Source organism: Hipposideros armiger, unplaced genomic scaffold (assembly GCF_001890085.2).
Source record: "Hipposideros armiger isolate ML-2016 unplaced genomic scaffold, ASM189008v1 scaffold_970, whole genome shotgun sequence".
NCBI lineage: Eukaryota > Metazoa > Chordata > Mammalia > Chiroptera > Hipposideridae > Hipposideros > Hipposideros armiger.
In genome coordinates, this window is record NW_017732320.1 from 316,315 (window position 1) to 331,117 (window position 14,803).

Genomic DNA, 14,803 nt, shown 5'->3' on the forward strand with positions numbered 1-14,803 from the left:
GGGGACACAGCCAGTCCGTGCTGCTGGGCCCTCGAGGACGCCGACCGCAAGACACCCCACTGTCCCCCTCTCATCCTGTTGAGCAAAGCTGTGGTCCGCAAGTTCCCCAAACGGTGCCTCTGTCCCAATGAGACTCGCAGGGCACCACGGTGCAAGCCGTTGCCCACACCAGGGGGGCGGGGACAGCCCTGGGCGGCCCTGACGAACCGTGCAGCTGGCAGGTCCCAGACAGCGGGGTTCCAGACAACCAGAGGGGACGCTGCAGCCGGGAGCCCTCCGAGGCAAGGATGCAATCGGGGGCTGTCACAGGGCAAGCCCCGGAAGTGCACGGCGTCCCCCAGGGTCCCCTGCATGTGGCAACCAGGAGGAGAAAGCGCCACACGGCTGCTCTCTGTCTGGCCCCCAAACTCCCCCGGGCCGGCAGGTAGGGGCTGGCGAACATCTGCAGGGAGCACACGGAAAGCACATGTGGCCGACCAAAGGGAACCTCTCAACTCTGACCCCAAGGTCAGGGTCACCCCAAACGCCGTCCCCTGGTGCTTTGTCTTTCTTTGCGCCCCCCAGGGACCCTTCACGCCCTGCTAGAACGCATCATCTGTGACGTTTCAGCCTCTGTCATGGTGCCGTCTGTTACCACTTGTGGTGGACAGAATAAGGTCCCCAAAGACGTCCCCGTGCTAATCCCTGAAGCTTGTGACAGTGGGACTTGACACGTTGCCAACACGATCAAGTTAGGGACCGTGAGATGGGAGACGACCTTCAGTTGTGAGATGTCATCACAAGCGTCCTTCTGAGAAGGAGGCGGAGCGGCCCACGGGCTCTAAGCTGACAAGCCTGGGCTGCGTGACGTGACGGGTTTTGGTCGCTCGCGCAGCCGCCTTCGGAAACGCGCCCCTTGCTAAGCCAGGGCAGGAAGACAGGGATGTGACAGGGACAAGCGGAGGCCCCAGAGACCCACGTCCCCGCCCCTGGTGGCCGCAGGCTGGGACGACGCCTGAGCTGTTCGTGGTGGATGCATGAAGGGCACTGCACAGTCCCGACAACCGTATCTTTGAAAACAGAGTCACATTTTTTTTTAAGGATAAGAAAAAATTAAAAAAATAGAAGTCTCTCCAAATACTGGAAACAAACACAGACACACAGCAACACACAGGTTCCAGCACGACTGGGGTTGGAGGGCCGGGGCGGCGGGGGGGACACACCGGTGACATTTACTGGGTTGCCGTGGACTCTGTGACCTCTTGGATGGTCACGATGTCGTCGTCGTCGCCTTTTTCTGCATCCAGCGCCAATGCGGCCCACGTGACCTGGGGAGGAGGCGACGGGGACGCGTGAGGGGCTGGCCGGCCGGGTGGGAGGCAGAAACCCCAGACGTCTGCCGGGCAGACTAACCGGGTAGCTGCGGGGTGAGCAGCAGTGCCCTGGGGGGGCGGCTGTGGGGAAGGGACATCCGGGCATAGGGCACGGCAGGCGCCAAGGTCCCGGGGCAGGACGCAGCTCTGAGAACAAGGGGGGGCGAGGTGGCTCGTCCTGGCCCCATGCGGCGGGCATGGCCTCCAAGGTCACGGGGACCCCGGGGCCGGTGGCCGTGCTCGGATGTCCAGGCTGAGGACACATGAGCTGAGCGAGACGTGACGGGCTGGATACGAGGCAGCGCAGTGGCAACCTGCAGCGGGGCGGCCGGGGACAGCCAGAGCCACTAGCGGGAGCCACCAGGGAGGGTGACACGTGACGCGTGTCCCCAAGGTGTCTCGCCAGCTCAGGGCACGCTGTCTCCTTTGTGCTTCTCCGTCCTGTCTGNTGGTTTATCAGCCACGCCAACACTTGCGTCTGCCTTCGCCGTTTTCCCCCTCTCCCCAAACGAAGCCCCTTCAGGCACAGTCCCCACACCGTTTTTGCCCCCTGCCTTCCCGTGGGCGACCCATGCAGCTTGGACAGTTTTTCCTTCTTACCAAACACGCCCTGCGCCCTGTCACTGCCCTAAACGTGGGAGAATCGACTTACGGGTGGGGCGACCTCGTGGGTCCCTCTCAGGCCGTTTCGGGGGGCTTTCTGAAGGTGCTGTGTTCTCTGCTTGGTGCGCGGAACGGGGTACACGATGCCGACAGGTCTGCAGGAACCCAGGTCCCCGAGGGACCCCCCGGAGGCAGTCCTGGAAGCAGCTGGCAGCGTTTCCCCAGCGAGAAGGGACTGAGAGTGACATAAGGCCGGGCCCTCGGTGCCCACGGTGTCCTCTTCTCTCTGCCTCTCTCTCTCTCTCTTATGTTTTTAAAGAAGTCTTTCCTGGGTCAGCCTTTTCAGAAACGCATAATCTTCCATCAGCTGTGTTTTCGGGTGTGGGCAGGCCAGTGTTATCTTGATGGACAGGAAGTGTTTCAGCCCAGCCTGCAGTCCGTCTCGGGCCCCTTGTCTCACGGTCATCCTGAGGCCCCCCCTTCGGCAGCACGGCCTGGCTGGCCGCGTGTCCCCCTGATGCTAGGGGGCTGGTGGGTCCTTCACGTCCACGTCTGAGCTGTGCCCCGGGCAGGGGACGGGCTACCCTTGCCTTTCACACCCGGTCACTGTGCAGCCGTTCACGTCCTGCTGCTTATTTTAAGGGTAAACGCCTCTTTCACTCCCGAACCTGGAAGTACATGGGAGCCTTTGAGGGAACCAGGAGTGCTAGGGGGCCTGGCTGAAGTGATCTCAAGGTATTGGGGGGTCTAGAAGGTTCTAGAACAGGGGCGGACATGAGGTTGACGACAACAGCCCAGACCACGGCGAACGGTGCAGGCTTTGAGGCGGGTTATTCATTTTTAGTGTTTTTGTTTTTAAAGGGTGCTCATGAACGGAGGCATTTTGGGGTTCATGGCAGCTGTGACCTGGTTAGAAAACATGATACCGGGCTGTCTCCAGTTCAGCTGCTGGGTCAGGAAGTGCAAAAGTGGCCGTAAGAGGAAAAAAACTCTGGCTCATGGCCCAGGTTTAAGTCTGTTGTCACCTGCTTTCTAAAAACAACGGGAATCATATGGGTTTTGTCCTTTATCGGCTGGCTTATCTCACTCAGCGGAAGGCCCTCCAGGTCCCTCCGTGGCGCCGCAAATGATGGTGTTTCACCTTTTTTTGGCCGAGTAATAATTCGTTGCATGTACGTACCACCTCTAATGATAAACTTGCACTCGTGTAGTGTGATTATCCAGTGTTCACGCCTCGATAAAAGTAAATAAGCAACAAATAAGAAAGAATGNGCAGAAGAGACGAAGTTTGGGTTCCCGGAGGCCCAGGGAGGGAGGCAGCGGTGGGCGTGGAGGCCAGAATGTCTGTAATGACAGGGGCCTGGAGCCACCTCTGGCATCTGGGAGCGGGGGCTGACTTGGCAAGAAACAGGATATGGGGGTGTCCTCCAGGGGCCAGCCTGGGCCCGGGGGCTGAGAAGAAGAGAAGGAACATGCAAAACAACGGAAAGCAAAGCAAACAAACACGCCAGTGGCCCGGGGGGGGCTCTCACGGAGGGTTCTGGGTTGTCCGCAGAGGGACGCAGCCTGTGTGTAGGTCCAGACGTGCGGACACGTGGCCGTCTGGCCGGCTGTGGGGCTGCCAAAGGAAAGGGCGTTGGGAGGATGGGGTCCCCGTGGGGCCCGCAAAGCCGTGGCTTCTGACTGGGGGAGTTGACGCGTATCTGAAAAGAAGGGGGGGACCCCGGCGTAGAAATCAGAGCAACTATAGTTCTCTTATTCTATATAGATCACCATGTCTGCGGATGGCGTTTTAAAACAGTAGTTGGATTTCTTGGCTTAAATAAAAATGTCGGAAACATGCAAAGAAAACATCCACTGGCAGGATCTGGTTTACAATCTGCTTGCTTGCTTTTCTGGGGCACCGGCCCCCCAATAAGACTAGAGAAAGCTGTGCCCGCTACACCCTGGGGATGTCCGTGAAGGGGCCAGCACCCCCACGTCCGGGCCGGACTGTCCACCCTCTTGTCCTGGGGTGCAGGTGGGGGCACCAGTGCCACCACAGTTCACTGTGCTCCATTCAGGATAAAAGGAGAGGTGACGCCCTTTAGTTGGCCTCTGTCTTCCGTGTGTGGCCCTGTTCTTACATCTGATCAAGAGAAACAAACAAAAAGGAAACCCCCGCCATCTCAGCAAGCCCCCAAATCGTCAGGATCCTGTTTGGGAATAGAGTCTGCGGATGGGACTGAGTAAGGAATCTGAGAGGAGGTTGTCCTGGATCAGGGGGGCCCTGACCCCAATGACAGTGTCCTTATCAGGGACAGAAGAGGAGGGACACACAGAGGGGACAACACGTGGAGACGGAGGCAGAGATGGGGGTGGCGGCCACCCGTCCGGGGACGCCGGGAGCCCCCAGGAGCTGGACGGGGCAGGAGGGACCGTCCCCTGGGGCCTCTGGAGGGAGCGCGGCCCTGGGACAGCGTGGCGGCAGCCTCCTGGCCTCCAGGACGGGGGAGGAAACATTTTCATCTTTTTAAGCCTGAAGCCCGCGGCCCTTAGTTACAGCACGTCACTCAGACACGTATGCAGAGTCCATTGCAACGGCTGGACGTGCGAAGCAGTGGTTACCTCTTAGTCTCGTTCTCACCTATTTCATTTAACGACAAAATAGTGTCAAAGAACTGGATCCCGGCTTGTTGGCTGGTGCCGTTGACCAGGAAGTAAGAGTAGAAGTCCAACTCTGAGAGGTCTTGGAGGTGGCACCCCACGTGGGTTCCCGAGCGTTCTGTGTATTGAGGGCACTCTGTTCCCTTGCTTCGCCTGTAAGACGCCAAAGGGTTCGGACAACCGTCAGGACGTGCCTGTCTGTCCTCACCGTCTCTGTCGTCGTCGTCCCCACGGGGCCCACGCTTACTTTCCGTCTTGGATGTACAAAAAATATTGGACGTCCTCAGGGGCTGCCGGACCCTTGGCCCACGTGCAGTTCATGAAGCTGGCGTTGCGGACGGCACAGGAGAAGTTTTGGGCGGCCGTGCCCTCTTCACCTGGGGGAGAGGCGGAAACAAAACAGTTTGCCGCTGAAGGTGACAAGGGGGGTAGACCAGATGGCGTCACGGTTTCCGTGTCCGCCAAACCACGGACGAAGCGTTAACGCAAATCCTTCTTACGTTTTTTCCCCCCAAAATAGAGGAGGTAGCACTTCCCAGCTCATTTTATGAGAACAGCAGCACCCTAATCTCAGAGCCAGACGAGGAAACCAAACAAGGGGCCACTGTACCTCATAAACACCTGTGCAAAGGACTGTCAACAAAATACTAGCGAACCAAACCCAACAGCGCGTTGAAAGCGCTGCCTGCCACGCGCATGGGAGTTGACGCACGGCGGGCCAACCACACGCAGAACGAAACGGGAAAAGTCCCACATGGTCATCGCGACAGAGGCAGGAAAAACATTTGACAAAATTCAACACCCGTTCAGGATAAAGAAAACACCCAATCCAGGAGGCGCAGAAGGCAGTTGCCTCGCCACGATCGATGCCAAACGTGAGACGCCCACAGCTCACGGTCATACTCAACGGAAAAAAAAAAGCAAAACAACAACAAAAAAACCGCAGAACTGAAAGCTTTTTCTCTAAGACCCCGTACACGGTCGGGGTGCCCACTCTCACCACTTGTAGTCAACGTAGCAGTGAAAGTCCGAGCCACAGCAATTAGACAAGAAAAAGAAATAAATGCGCCCAAATCAGAAAGGGAGGAGGGAAGCCGTGTCTGATTGCAGCGGATGTAACCGTGTAGCTAGAAAACCCTCACGGCCAAAACAAACACACACACGAAACCGTCGGAGCCAGGAAACAAACGCAGCAACGTTGCAGGGCCCAAAAATCAACGAGTGGACGTCTGCCGTGTGTCTACGCAGTCACCACGACCTGCCCGAAAAGGAAACTCAGGAAAACAACCCATTCACAGTGGCCACGCAAAGAATGAAATGCCTGTCGGAATAAACTCACGCAAAGACACGAAAGACGCGTACACTAACTACGAGAAAACACTGATGAAGGGACTCACAGAACACACAGCGGTACATGGAGAGACATCCCGGGTTTCTAGGCGAAAATAATTCACACTGTTGAAATGTCCGTCCTCCCCAGAGTGAGCTAGCGATCAATACGGTCTCTATGAAAATCCCAATGGTATTCTCTCCAGAAATAGGGACAACAAAACACGTACGTGGAGCCCCAGAGGACTGCGGAGCGGCAAAACCGTATCGAGCTAGAAGAGCCAAGCTGCAGGCATCACATTCCCTGACCCCGAAAGACGTGCCGCAGGTGCAGCCGTCAAAACAGCGGGGCACGGGCATCAAAATAGACTTCGAGATAAAGCAAATTGATCAGACAGCCCAGAAATGCACTCACACATTTATCGTCCCCTGAGCTTTGGCCAGCGACGTGCCAAGAACACACGACGAACACACGCGACTGCGTGTTTACTAAAGGGTGACAGTGGAAACGGGGGGAACGCACATCCGTTTTAGAACGAAACTCATCTCAGGCGGAAACCGAGTCAAAACGGGTTACAGGCTTCCACGGAAACCCCCACACTGCAAAACCGCGGCACAAAAACGCGGGGGGAAATGTCTCTACACATTGGCCTGGGCAGGGACTGTTTTGGACGTGACGCCAAAGCACGCGTTGACAGCGTCCCTGCGGCCGTCGCCTTACAGCACGTCCCCGTTAGCAAGACATCGAGGGGTGCATCACGAACACCCACAATTCCCGAGTTCGCATGACATCTCGCCAGGGCTGGAAAACGGGGGGCTCGACGTGGGAGCGCCTGGGGTGCAGGGGGCTCACGATGGCGTTTCCCCTACCTGGGTTAGCGTAGGTCTCTATAATCGGCTCTCGGCTGGTGTCGTTGACCGTAATCACGAACGTGGCCCCCCTGTGCAGGTCGTAGGTCGCAAACGTGCAGTAACAGGCTTTCCCCTTGGGCTGCAAAGGGGCAACCAGGCAGTGGGTTAGACAACAGCTTCCTCTGCTGTCCGGTTGAGGTCGCTTGCTCGTACGCCGGCCTCAGGACACCAGGCGTCCCCTCCCCGCTCGCCCCCGCCCCCCGCCATGCGAAATGTCCCCCGTGTGCCTGCTCTGGGTCGTGGCCACATGCCGACCTGCAAGTGGGACCTTAACTCAATACCCTGCAGCGGCGTTTAGAAAAGCCCAACACAACTGCCATGTCACGTGCTCTCGGCTGCCGGGGACCTTGTCACCGGGCAGGTTCCGCGCCACCCGGTCCCAGGTGGGGCCTGAGCCTCTCCGTCCGTAACAGGCCCTCCAGGTTCGCGGTTAAATGGTATCAAGTCCGTCTGCACAGTTCGGGGCTAACGCTCCTCCTCCGGGTTAAGCCTGGATGACCTCCGACGGGTCACCCCAGCGGAAGGACATTTCATCCCCCTGAAAGTCGCCACTGGGAACTCGGGGAGCCTCTGCATGCTCTCTTGGGAGGTAAGCCTGATGCTGTGGGTCCCCCATCCTGCCAGTCCCCTTCCTTGCTCGGGTGGGTGACCGTCCCCGAGGGTCCCACCGCCTCTAGGCTCCCTGTACCCCTCTGCCGGGTCTGACCTCATGGGGGCTCAGAGACAGAGCTGCTCCCCTGTGGGCGTGAGGGCTGCACAACCCTTTCCTTTTAGGACAAGACGTTTTCCAGGGAGCCCGTCAGTCGCCTGGGAATCGGGGCGCTGGGCACAGGCACAGCGGGAACCGCGGCTCGTCCTGGTGCCCAGGGCCGTGGGTGCGTTTGTCATTTGTACCCGCTGTGGCCTTGTTTGTGACTTGACGAGAGCTGTGTCAGGGGCGCCCGTGGGGCGTGCCGAGCCCACCCTACCTTCTTTGTCACCGGCCCTTTCTCCTTGTGCACCATCTGACAGGTGACGACGGTGACGTTTTCTTGGCAGTCCCAACTTAAGTTCATCTTCCACGGGTCGAACCTCACGTTTAGGTAGGGGATGTGTTTCTCGCTTCGCGACCCTGAAAGATGTGGCCAGCAGACTCAGAAACCGCGCTGGCGTTGCGCCTGTTTTTCCCCCCAATCTACACATCCCAGGTGGGGTACGCTACGGCCAGGGCTGGGACTTGCGGTCCCTCGTCCCCTGTCACCGAGGCGGCCCCGGGACCTTGGCACGTCCTCAGAAACGCCTCCCCTTCCTATCACCTCTTCTTCCAGCCTGCTCCTTGTCTCCGTGAGGAGATAAAGGAAAGGACTCGGCCATCGCCTGCGTAACAGGGACTTAGGGGACTCTCGGCTGCGTCCGGCCGGAAGCGGCTGCTCAGGGGCAGACGTCGGCGGCCGACGAGACGCAGGGCGCCCGTGTGGCTGGCTGGGCCGTCCCCAGGCTTTCTCTGCTTGGTCCTCAGGGGCAAGTGGGAACAGACACGAGGGGACGCGTCCGTTTCTGATGCAGCCCTGGCCCCTGGGAGGCCAACGGTCACAGAAGCTCTTGCATCGCTTGTTGGTCTGGTGCAGCTCTGGCCACTGGGTTTCGTGCGACCCCGACCTCAAGGCAGGCAGGCGTCCTGCGTGCTGCCGCTGGACAAAGGGTTGGTGTCGGCTGCGGTCGCCGCGTGTCTGGGCTCAGGCTTTCATTTGTATGGGGGGGTAGCCGGGCGTTTTCCATGTGCGTCTTGGATGTGTCACTCCTCACAGCTTCTGCGCTCGCTGCCACACGCCTTCATGGCAACGCCTGTCCGGTCCCAGGGGCCACCTGCGTCCAGGCCTCTGGGGTCCAAAGGTTGATCTGTTACCTCGTGGGCGGGTTCTCCTTTCATGTCACTCGCCCCCGCCACATCTGACGTGAACAACCGTCCGTCCCCGAGGGCGGACTGCACGCTGAATCTTCCCTCGCAGCCTGTGCGTTCTGCCAAACCTTGAGTTCATACCCATCCGAGAAAGTCTCCAGCGGTCGGCAGAGCTCGGATGACACGATCAACCCGCAGGCCATGCGTCCCCTGGACCCGGGGCCGCCCGAGTGACGGGGGTCCGTGCTGTCCCACGTACAGCCCACCGCAGAGGGGCCGGGACGCGACAGGCAGAGTGTGACTCTACGAAAGATCCGTCAGGTCCCCGTTTGCAGGGCAGGGGCAGGGCCACCTGCATCACCAGCCCATCTGGTCTCTCGGGGGGGCGGAGGGGTGTCCACACTGTCCCCCTTTTCCAATCAGACCAATTTGCACAAAGACACCGCCGCGTTTGTTTGTTTGGCTGCCAGCTCGGTCATGCCCTGGCTGTGTGACTTCCTGCCGGCTGCTTAACCTCTCTGTTTTCCGCCATTGCTGCTGCATAAAGCAATCGCGTGTCTGCCCGCAACAGGTCGGCTAAAACTCACAAAAGTAAACTGTAGTTTTGAACTTCTCCCTGGTCATGTTGGGGGCCCCCCCTGGCCTGGGCAGGGGTTCCCAGCAGTGCTCCTTAGGGGAGGTTGGGGTTCAGAGGTGTCTTTGTCCTGCCCGGTGAGCTGTCTTTCCCTGGATGTGTTGACACGGGATGAATTGGCCCCGGAGGAGCAAGAGTTTCCCTGACACCCAGGGTCCCCCACTGTCCCTGTGCCCCAGCCCGTCGCACGGCGCTGATGGCCCCGGAAGCACCTGACTTCCGGTCACCCCACATCCCAGCACCCCAGCCACACTCGCCGGGGACCTCCGTGTGGCTTCGTTGTGTGGGGTCCCTAACGAACGTCAGGGGCCAAAGGAAAGTGGACCCACACTTGAGGAGACGTCCCCAGGCGCCAGGGCCGTCTGCACGGGGGTGACGGGAAGGGGCCCAGCGCGTGTGCACACTCACCCTGGTCCTGCTGGGTCAGGAGGACCGCCAGGCACAGGAGCACCGACAGCAGGACGGCCTTCACCTGGGGACCCATGGGGCTTCCCGCGGGACGGGCCATGCTGGAGAGAGAGACACGCACTGAGGGACCTGGCTCGCACGGGGGTCCCTGGCCCGGGGACCCGGCAGCGCGCGGTTGCATGGCCAGAACACACGTCGCTTTTCGGCACGTCCCTCTCAGCCACTGTGTGACCAGCCGTCGTCGTCGGCATTCATTCTGACATCAGCCCGGCCTGCCCGCCGTGTGCTCGCTGCCGCAGCCGTCCTACCTGGCGGGGAACTACGTCCCCTGCCGGGGGCATCGCGTCCTTGTCCCCGGGACCAGGCCGCCTTCCCCTGTGTGGCTCGTGGGTGCCTGCCATGCGCATGGGGGGCTGCCTCGGATGTCACTCCCCCTTACCGCGCCCCGGGGGCTATCAGGCTGGAGGGGCTGACCGCTTTCCTGCCCGCCGATGACGGAGGTCGAGACTCATCCTTAGGGCTTCTCCCCGGGTCTGCGTGTGCGCGCGCCACGGGAGGCAACGCAGACGCAGGTTCTGGGGACCATCACGCGGCCCCCCGCGGGCGCCAGGACTCCCTCCCCGGGGCTTGGAGCAGAGACCAGAGGGGGACCCACGCGCGGGCACACGCTGCCCCCAAAGAACGCAGCGGGACGAAGGCTGTGTCCACACAGCTGGTCTCGGGGACACGGCCTTGTCTCCACGCCTGAGCTCAGTGACTGGGTCCAGCCTCGCCCTGACCTTCCCCGGCCGGCGACGGCTTCACTGCTGTGAACCCAGCCCCGGGCGTCCCCGGCCTGGAAACCGGGAGGGACCCGCCCGCTGGCGCCTCCGCTGGGCAGCGCCCACTTCCTGACAACAGAGGTCGCCCGAGGCCGTCTCCCCCACGGTGTGGACGGGGGTGCCCTCAGCCCGCCCATGACTGGCTTCTGCACGTCCACACGCCCGCCTGCTGTGTGTGCCGACTGAGGCCAAGGCCCACATGCACGGTCCTTTGAAAAGAGTTTTAGGGGCGTCCCTGTCCCGTGGATGAGTTTCTCGGGGCGCCCAGTCGCCCTCAGTAAGCAGACTGGACTTGGGGGGTGGAGACCGGACAGGACGCATCCGATGTCCATGTCGCAGTAACGATTGTTTCGAGTGGATTTTGCTGCCTTTTTTTTTTCAAATGAGTTTGCAGCAATTAAAACAGTGTAAGTAAGGAAAAGAAAAACAGAGGGAGGTATTGAGAAAAGCGGTGAGTACACGGAGACCCGTGCAGGAAGCTGAAATGCATGTCGCCCAGCGAGCCGCCAGTCTGAAAAGGCTGCACCCTCTGGGATGCCAGCCCTGGGACACTCTGCAAAAGGCAAAGCGGGGGACACGATAGAAAGAAGCAGGGGTTCGATGGGGGTGGGGGACGCACACAGGGGGCACAGAGGGACTAGGGCTGGGAGGCTCCTCCGTGTGACCCCGTCGTGGGGGACACACGTCATGATCCGTTTGTCCAAACCCATAGGAGGCGTGACACCAAGGGTGGCCTTGATGTCGACACTGGCCCTGAGTGTGCAACGCTGTCAGCGTTGCTTCACTCCGTCCACGGATGTGCCGCACTCATGGGACACGGGGATCATCGGGGGCTGCGTGCAGGGGACGGGGGCACCCAGCACCCCTCTGCACCTGGCACCCTGCTTTTCCATAATGCAACAAGCCAGACAGAGAAAGGCAGATGCCACAGGGTCGCAGTTCTATGCGGAATCTAAACAACGGGACGCCTTCTCTGCACCCTTGGCTCATCTGGGCTCCAAAGTCCCTTGTCCCCCTGGCTTTTGGTCACCGTCTCCCGGCTGCCGCCCAACAGCGGGCCATCCCCCCAGCCCCCCACTTTGGGTGTGCGTCCCTGGGCCGGTGTGCCCTTGGGGGGCCCCACCAGCCTCCCATCCGCGCCTCACCCTGAGCCCCCCTCCACCCACAGGGACCTCACTTTCTATCAAAGAGGAAATAAAAGCACAGGCTGTAACGAACATCTGCGCCTCCCAAGCCGCTCGTCCCCTGGGTGCCGGGGACACACCTGCTTCCTCCACATGTGTGCGGGCTGGTATTCCTCCAGGCCTTCGCAAGGTTCTCTAAAACGGGGGTGCTTTGCTCCACCCCTGAGGTTTGCAGAGAGGGTCCTTCCTCGGCGTGGGAGCCAGAGTTCCGCTTTCCGAGATTTTCACATCTGCAATTTGTGGAAACGCCCACGGGCGTCGGGCCGAGGGCCCTGGAGCCTGGAGGGGGCTGGGCACGAGGAGGGGTCAGCGCCCGGGGCCTGGGTGGCCGCTGTGGCCGCGCACCTGCCTCCGCCATCTCCCCGCCCGCCCTGTGCACGTCTCGGGTCCCCCGTCTCCTGCTCAGAGCCTCCGGTCATCGCGCCTGCATCGGGGACAGCCGAGCCGCAGGCGCCCGTGGGCGCGTGCCCCCTCCGAGGCGTGGGCCTGCCCTGCGTTACCTCACAGAAAGTTTGCTCAGGCGGTTCCCCATTCAGGTTCCTCTGCCCTGAGCTCCCACTCACTTCTTCACGCCCATGGTGATGCAGTGAAACCGTAGGTGTCCTTACGCTGGACTTAAAAACCCCCAACAATGCCCTCATCAACTGCCCCCGGGTGACCTGCTGGAGGGCTGCCCTCGCCGGCAGACGCTTCGTGCGGGCGTCAGGCTGCTGCTCAAGGATCGTGCGGCACGGTCCCCTTTGCAGCATCACTGGGGCACAGCAGGAAACGGCCCAGGTGCCCACCTGTCACGCCGCCGCCGTCCCTCCTTCATTCCTCATGCCCACCATGTACGAGGCAGCTCCTGGCGTCCTCACAGAACTGGCCGCGAAACGGCATCTCACAACTCTATTGATCTTGCCTGGATTGGTGGCTGCTTTTTTGGTTTTGTTTTGTTTTTTTTTTACTGCAGGCAACGTTCACGTGCCGTAAACCACACCTTTGGAGAGCGCACGGGTTCAGGTGCACTGAACAGCACCGCAAGCGGCAAACCTCACCTGGGTCGGGCTGCAGACCCGGTTTGTCACCCAGAAGGAGGCCCCGTCCCCGTGCCCCCCACCCGGCAGCCCCTGGCAACCCTCCCCCCGGGGGGGGGGCTTGTGTCTCTGTGGATTTGCATGTTTCAGATAAATGGAAACTTGTACACCTATGGGTCTCGGGCCTTCACGGCCAGCCGTCCTTGTTAGAGTTCAGCTTCATACAGAAATAATCGCCCGTGCCCTGCATCTATCAGAGTGGCGTTTTCTCCAATTTGCTGCCCACAGAAGCATCACCTGGGGGGCCGGGGGAGGGGGAGGCGGCCGGTGGCGCTCGCAAGCAGACTCTGACTCAGAGGGTCAGGGTTGCATCCGAGACCAGGGGTTACCAGCTGTGGGCGCCCCTTAGGGTGAGCTTGCATTGCGAGCTCCCTGAGGTTCCCAGGGCGAAGGGCGGGGGGTGCCCTCAATGGCTGTGCTCGGGCAACACAACGCGCAGAATAAAACGCCGTGTTCCCCGGCGACACCCCTAACCCCTCCCGGCCACCAGCTCTGCACTGGGCTGCTGAGCTTTCAGACAGGGTGACCGTCAGCCAACCTGGGAGCTGGGGACCACTGTCCCCCTGGGGACGACGCCATGCACACACTGCTTCCAGGGGCGTGCATGCGTTGGGGCTCAGGCCAGTTCTCACGGACAAGCCAGTGAGCCCCGAGGGTGAGCCGGCTGGTGGCTGGGGCTGAGACCGTAGGACGCAATGCCCACGGGGTGTTGGATCCCTGCCCGGTGACCCCTCTCAGATGGGCGCCCCGCATCCAGCAGTCCCCACGCCCCCCACCCTGAGACGTGACCGCCAGCTGCAGCCACACCAGCAGGACATGTCACCGCAGTGGCGACACATTTCGAGGACCACGGAGTAGAGGGACCGCCTTACCCCACCTCAGCGGTCTCTCCTCCACCTCCGTTCACGCGGTTTCCTGAGGCCCCGACATCTGGCTGTTCCCTTCAACAGCTCAAAAGTGAGGACACTGATTGCATTGCAAGAGATTTCAACAATGATTCCCGCCCCTTCCTGAGGCACCGCCCCCTGACAATGTATTTCTGCCTGTGGCGTGTGTGCTCGTCAAGCCCCAGCTCCCAGGAGAGCCCCACTGGGTTGCTGGGCGGTGACACCCCCCCATCCTGCCTCCACCGCCCCCCCACACACACACACACCCCTCGTGCCATCTGCAAAGCGCCAAGAAAAGCAAACACAGAGAGGGGGGGGTGCCACACAAGCCACCGGTGCCCATGCTTTGAACAGCATGATGTGCTTCCAAGTGAAAGTCCAGCTGGGGATTGTAGTGACAGCAAAGGCGAGAGGCAGCGGCACAGGACATGCCTCCAGGCCTCCCCGCTCCGGAGGGACGGAGCCGCCGTCCGTCAGCATCAGTACGGGCCAGAGTCAGAAAGGACGCCCACGCCGGGCACCACGGTGGCACAAACCTCACCGGTGGCGCATACCTGGTGGGCGACTTCGATATCAGGCCGGTTCTGGTCACGGCCGTTTGTCCGACCGCACAGGCGGCAGGCAGGCCGCTGTGACCAGCGAGAAGGGCATCGCTGTGCTTGGAGGGAGGCGGACGCCCCACACAGTAGGGCTTCAGCACTGAGAAAACGCGGGCACGCCGCTGCCTTGTCAGAGCTGCAGAAAAAGGAGGACCTGGCAAAGAGGGTGGGGTGAAGGGGGGACATGCCACGTGCGGTCGGCTCCTCGGGGAGCCGGGAAGTGGGGGCACCACAGAATCGAGGAAGGCGTTTGAACTGGAGCTGTGGGTGTTCCCACGGTGTTTCTTTCCTGGAGGGAGACAGAGTCCCGCTTCTAACACCACGTAACCAGAGCCGTGAGCGTAACGGTGTTTCTGAGTTCTGAGAGTCCGTCTAGGGAATCATGAAAACGGAGCGTGGCCCTGGGCACCCCGACATAGCCACCGCTCACCGTCACGCAGGCCACCGTGTCTGGTCGCGCCTGACACACGCAG

At 60.8% G+C, this 14,803-nt stretch overlaps 1 protein-coding gene across 7 annotated transcripts in view; it reads right to left on the bottom strand.

Moving 5' to 3' along the window:
- Window positions 1–13,802, bottom strand: part of CSF2RA (colony stimulating factor 2 receptor subunit alpha) — a 19,972-nt gene extending 6,170 nt beyond the window's left edge. Inside the window, exons 1-8 of one of the 7 annotated variants that reach the window (XM_019631016.1) lie at window positions 13,722–13,786; window positions 11,849–11,998; window positions 9,764–9,864; window positions 7,811–7,953; window positions 6,801–6,921; window positions 4,849–4,978; window positions 4,582–4,754; window positions 3,316–3,573 (exon numbers count right to left, since the gene is read on the bottom strand). In XM_019631016.1, coding sequence (XP_019486561.1) covers window positions 3,316–3,573; window positions 4,582–4,754; window positions 4,849–4,978; window positions 6,801–6,921; window positions 7,811–7,953; window positions 9,764–9,863 — 925 coding nt within the window. In that variant the 5' untranslated portion in view covers window position 9,864; window positions 11,849–11,998; window positions 13,722–13,786. The other 6 variants (XM_019631015.1, XM_019631018.1, XM_019631017.1 and 3 more) reach the window with 6 other exon arrangements.
- Between the last annotated feature and the right edge of the window lie 1,001 nt (window positions 13,803–14,803).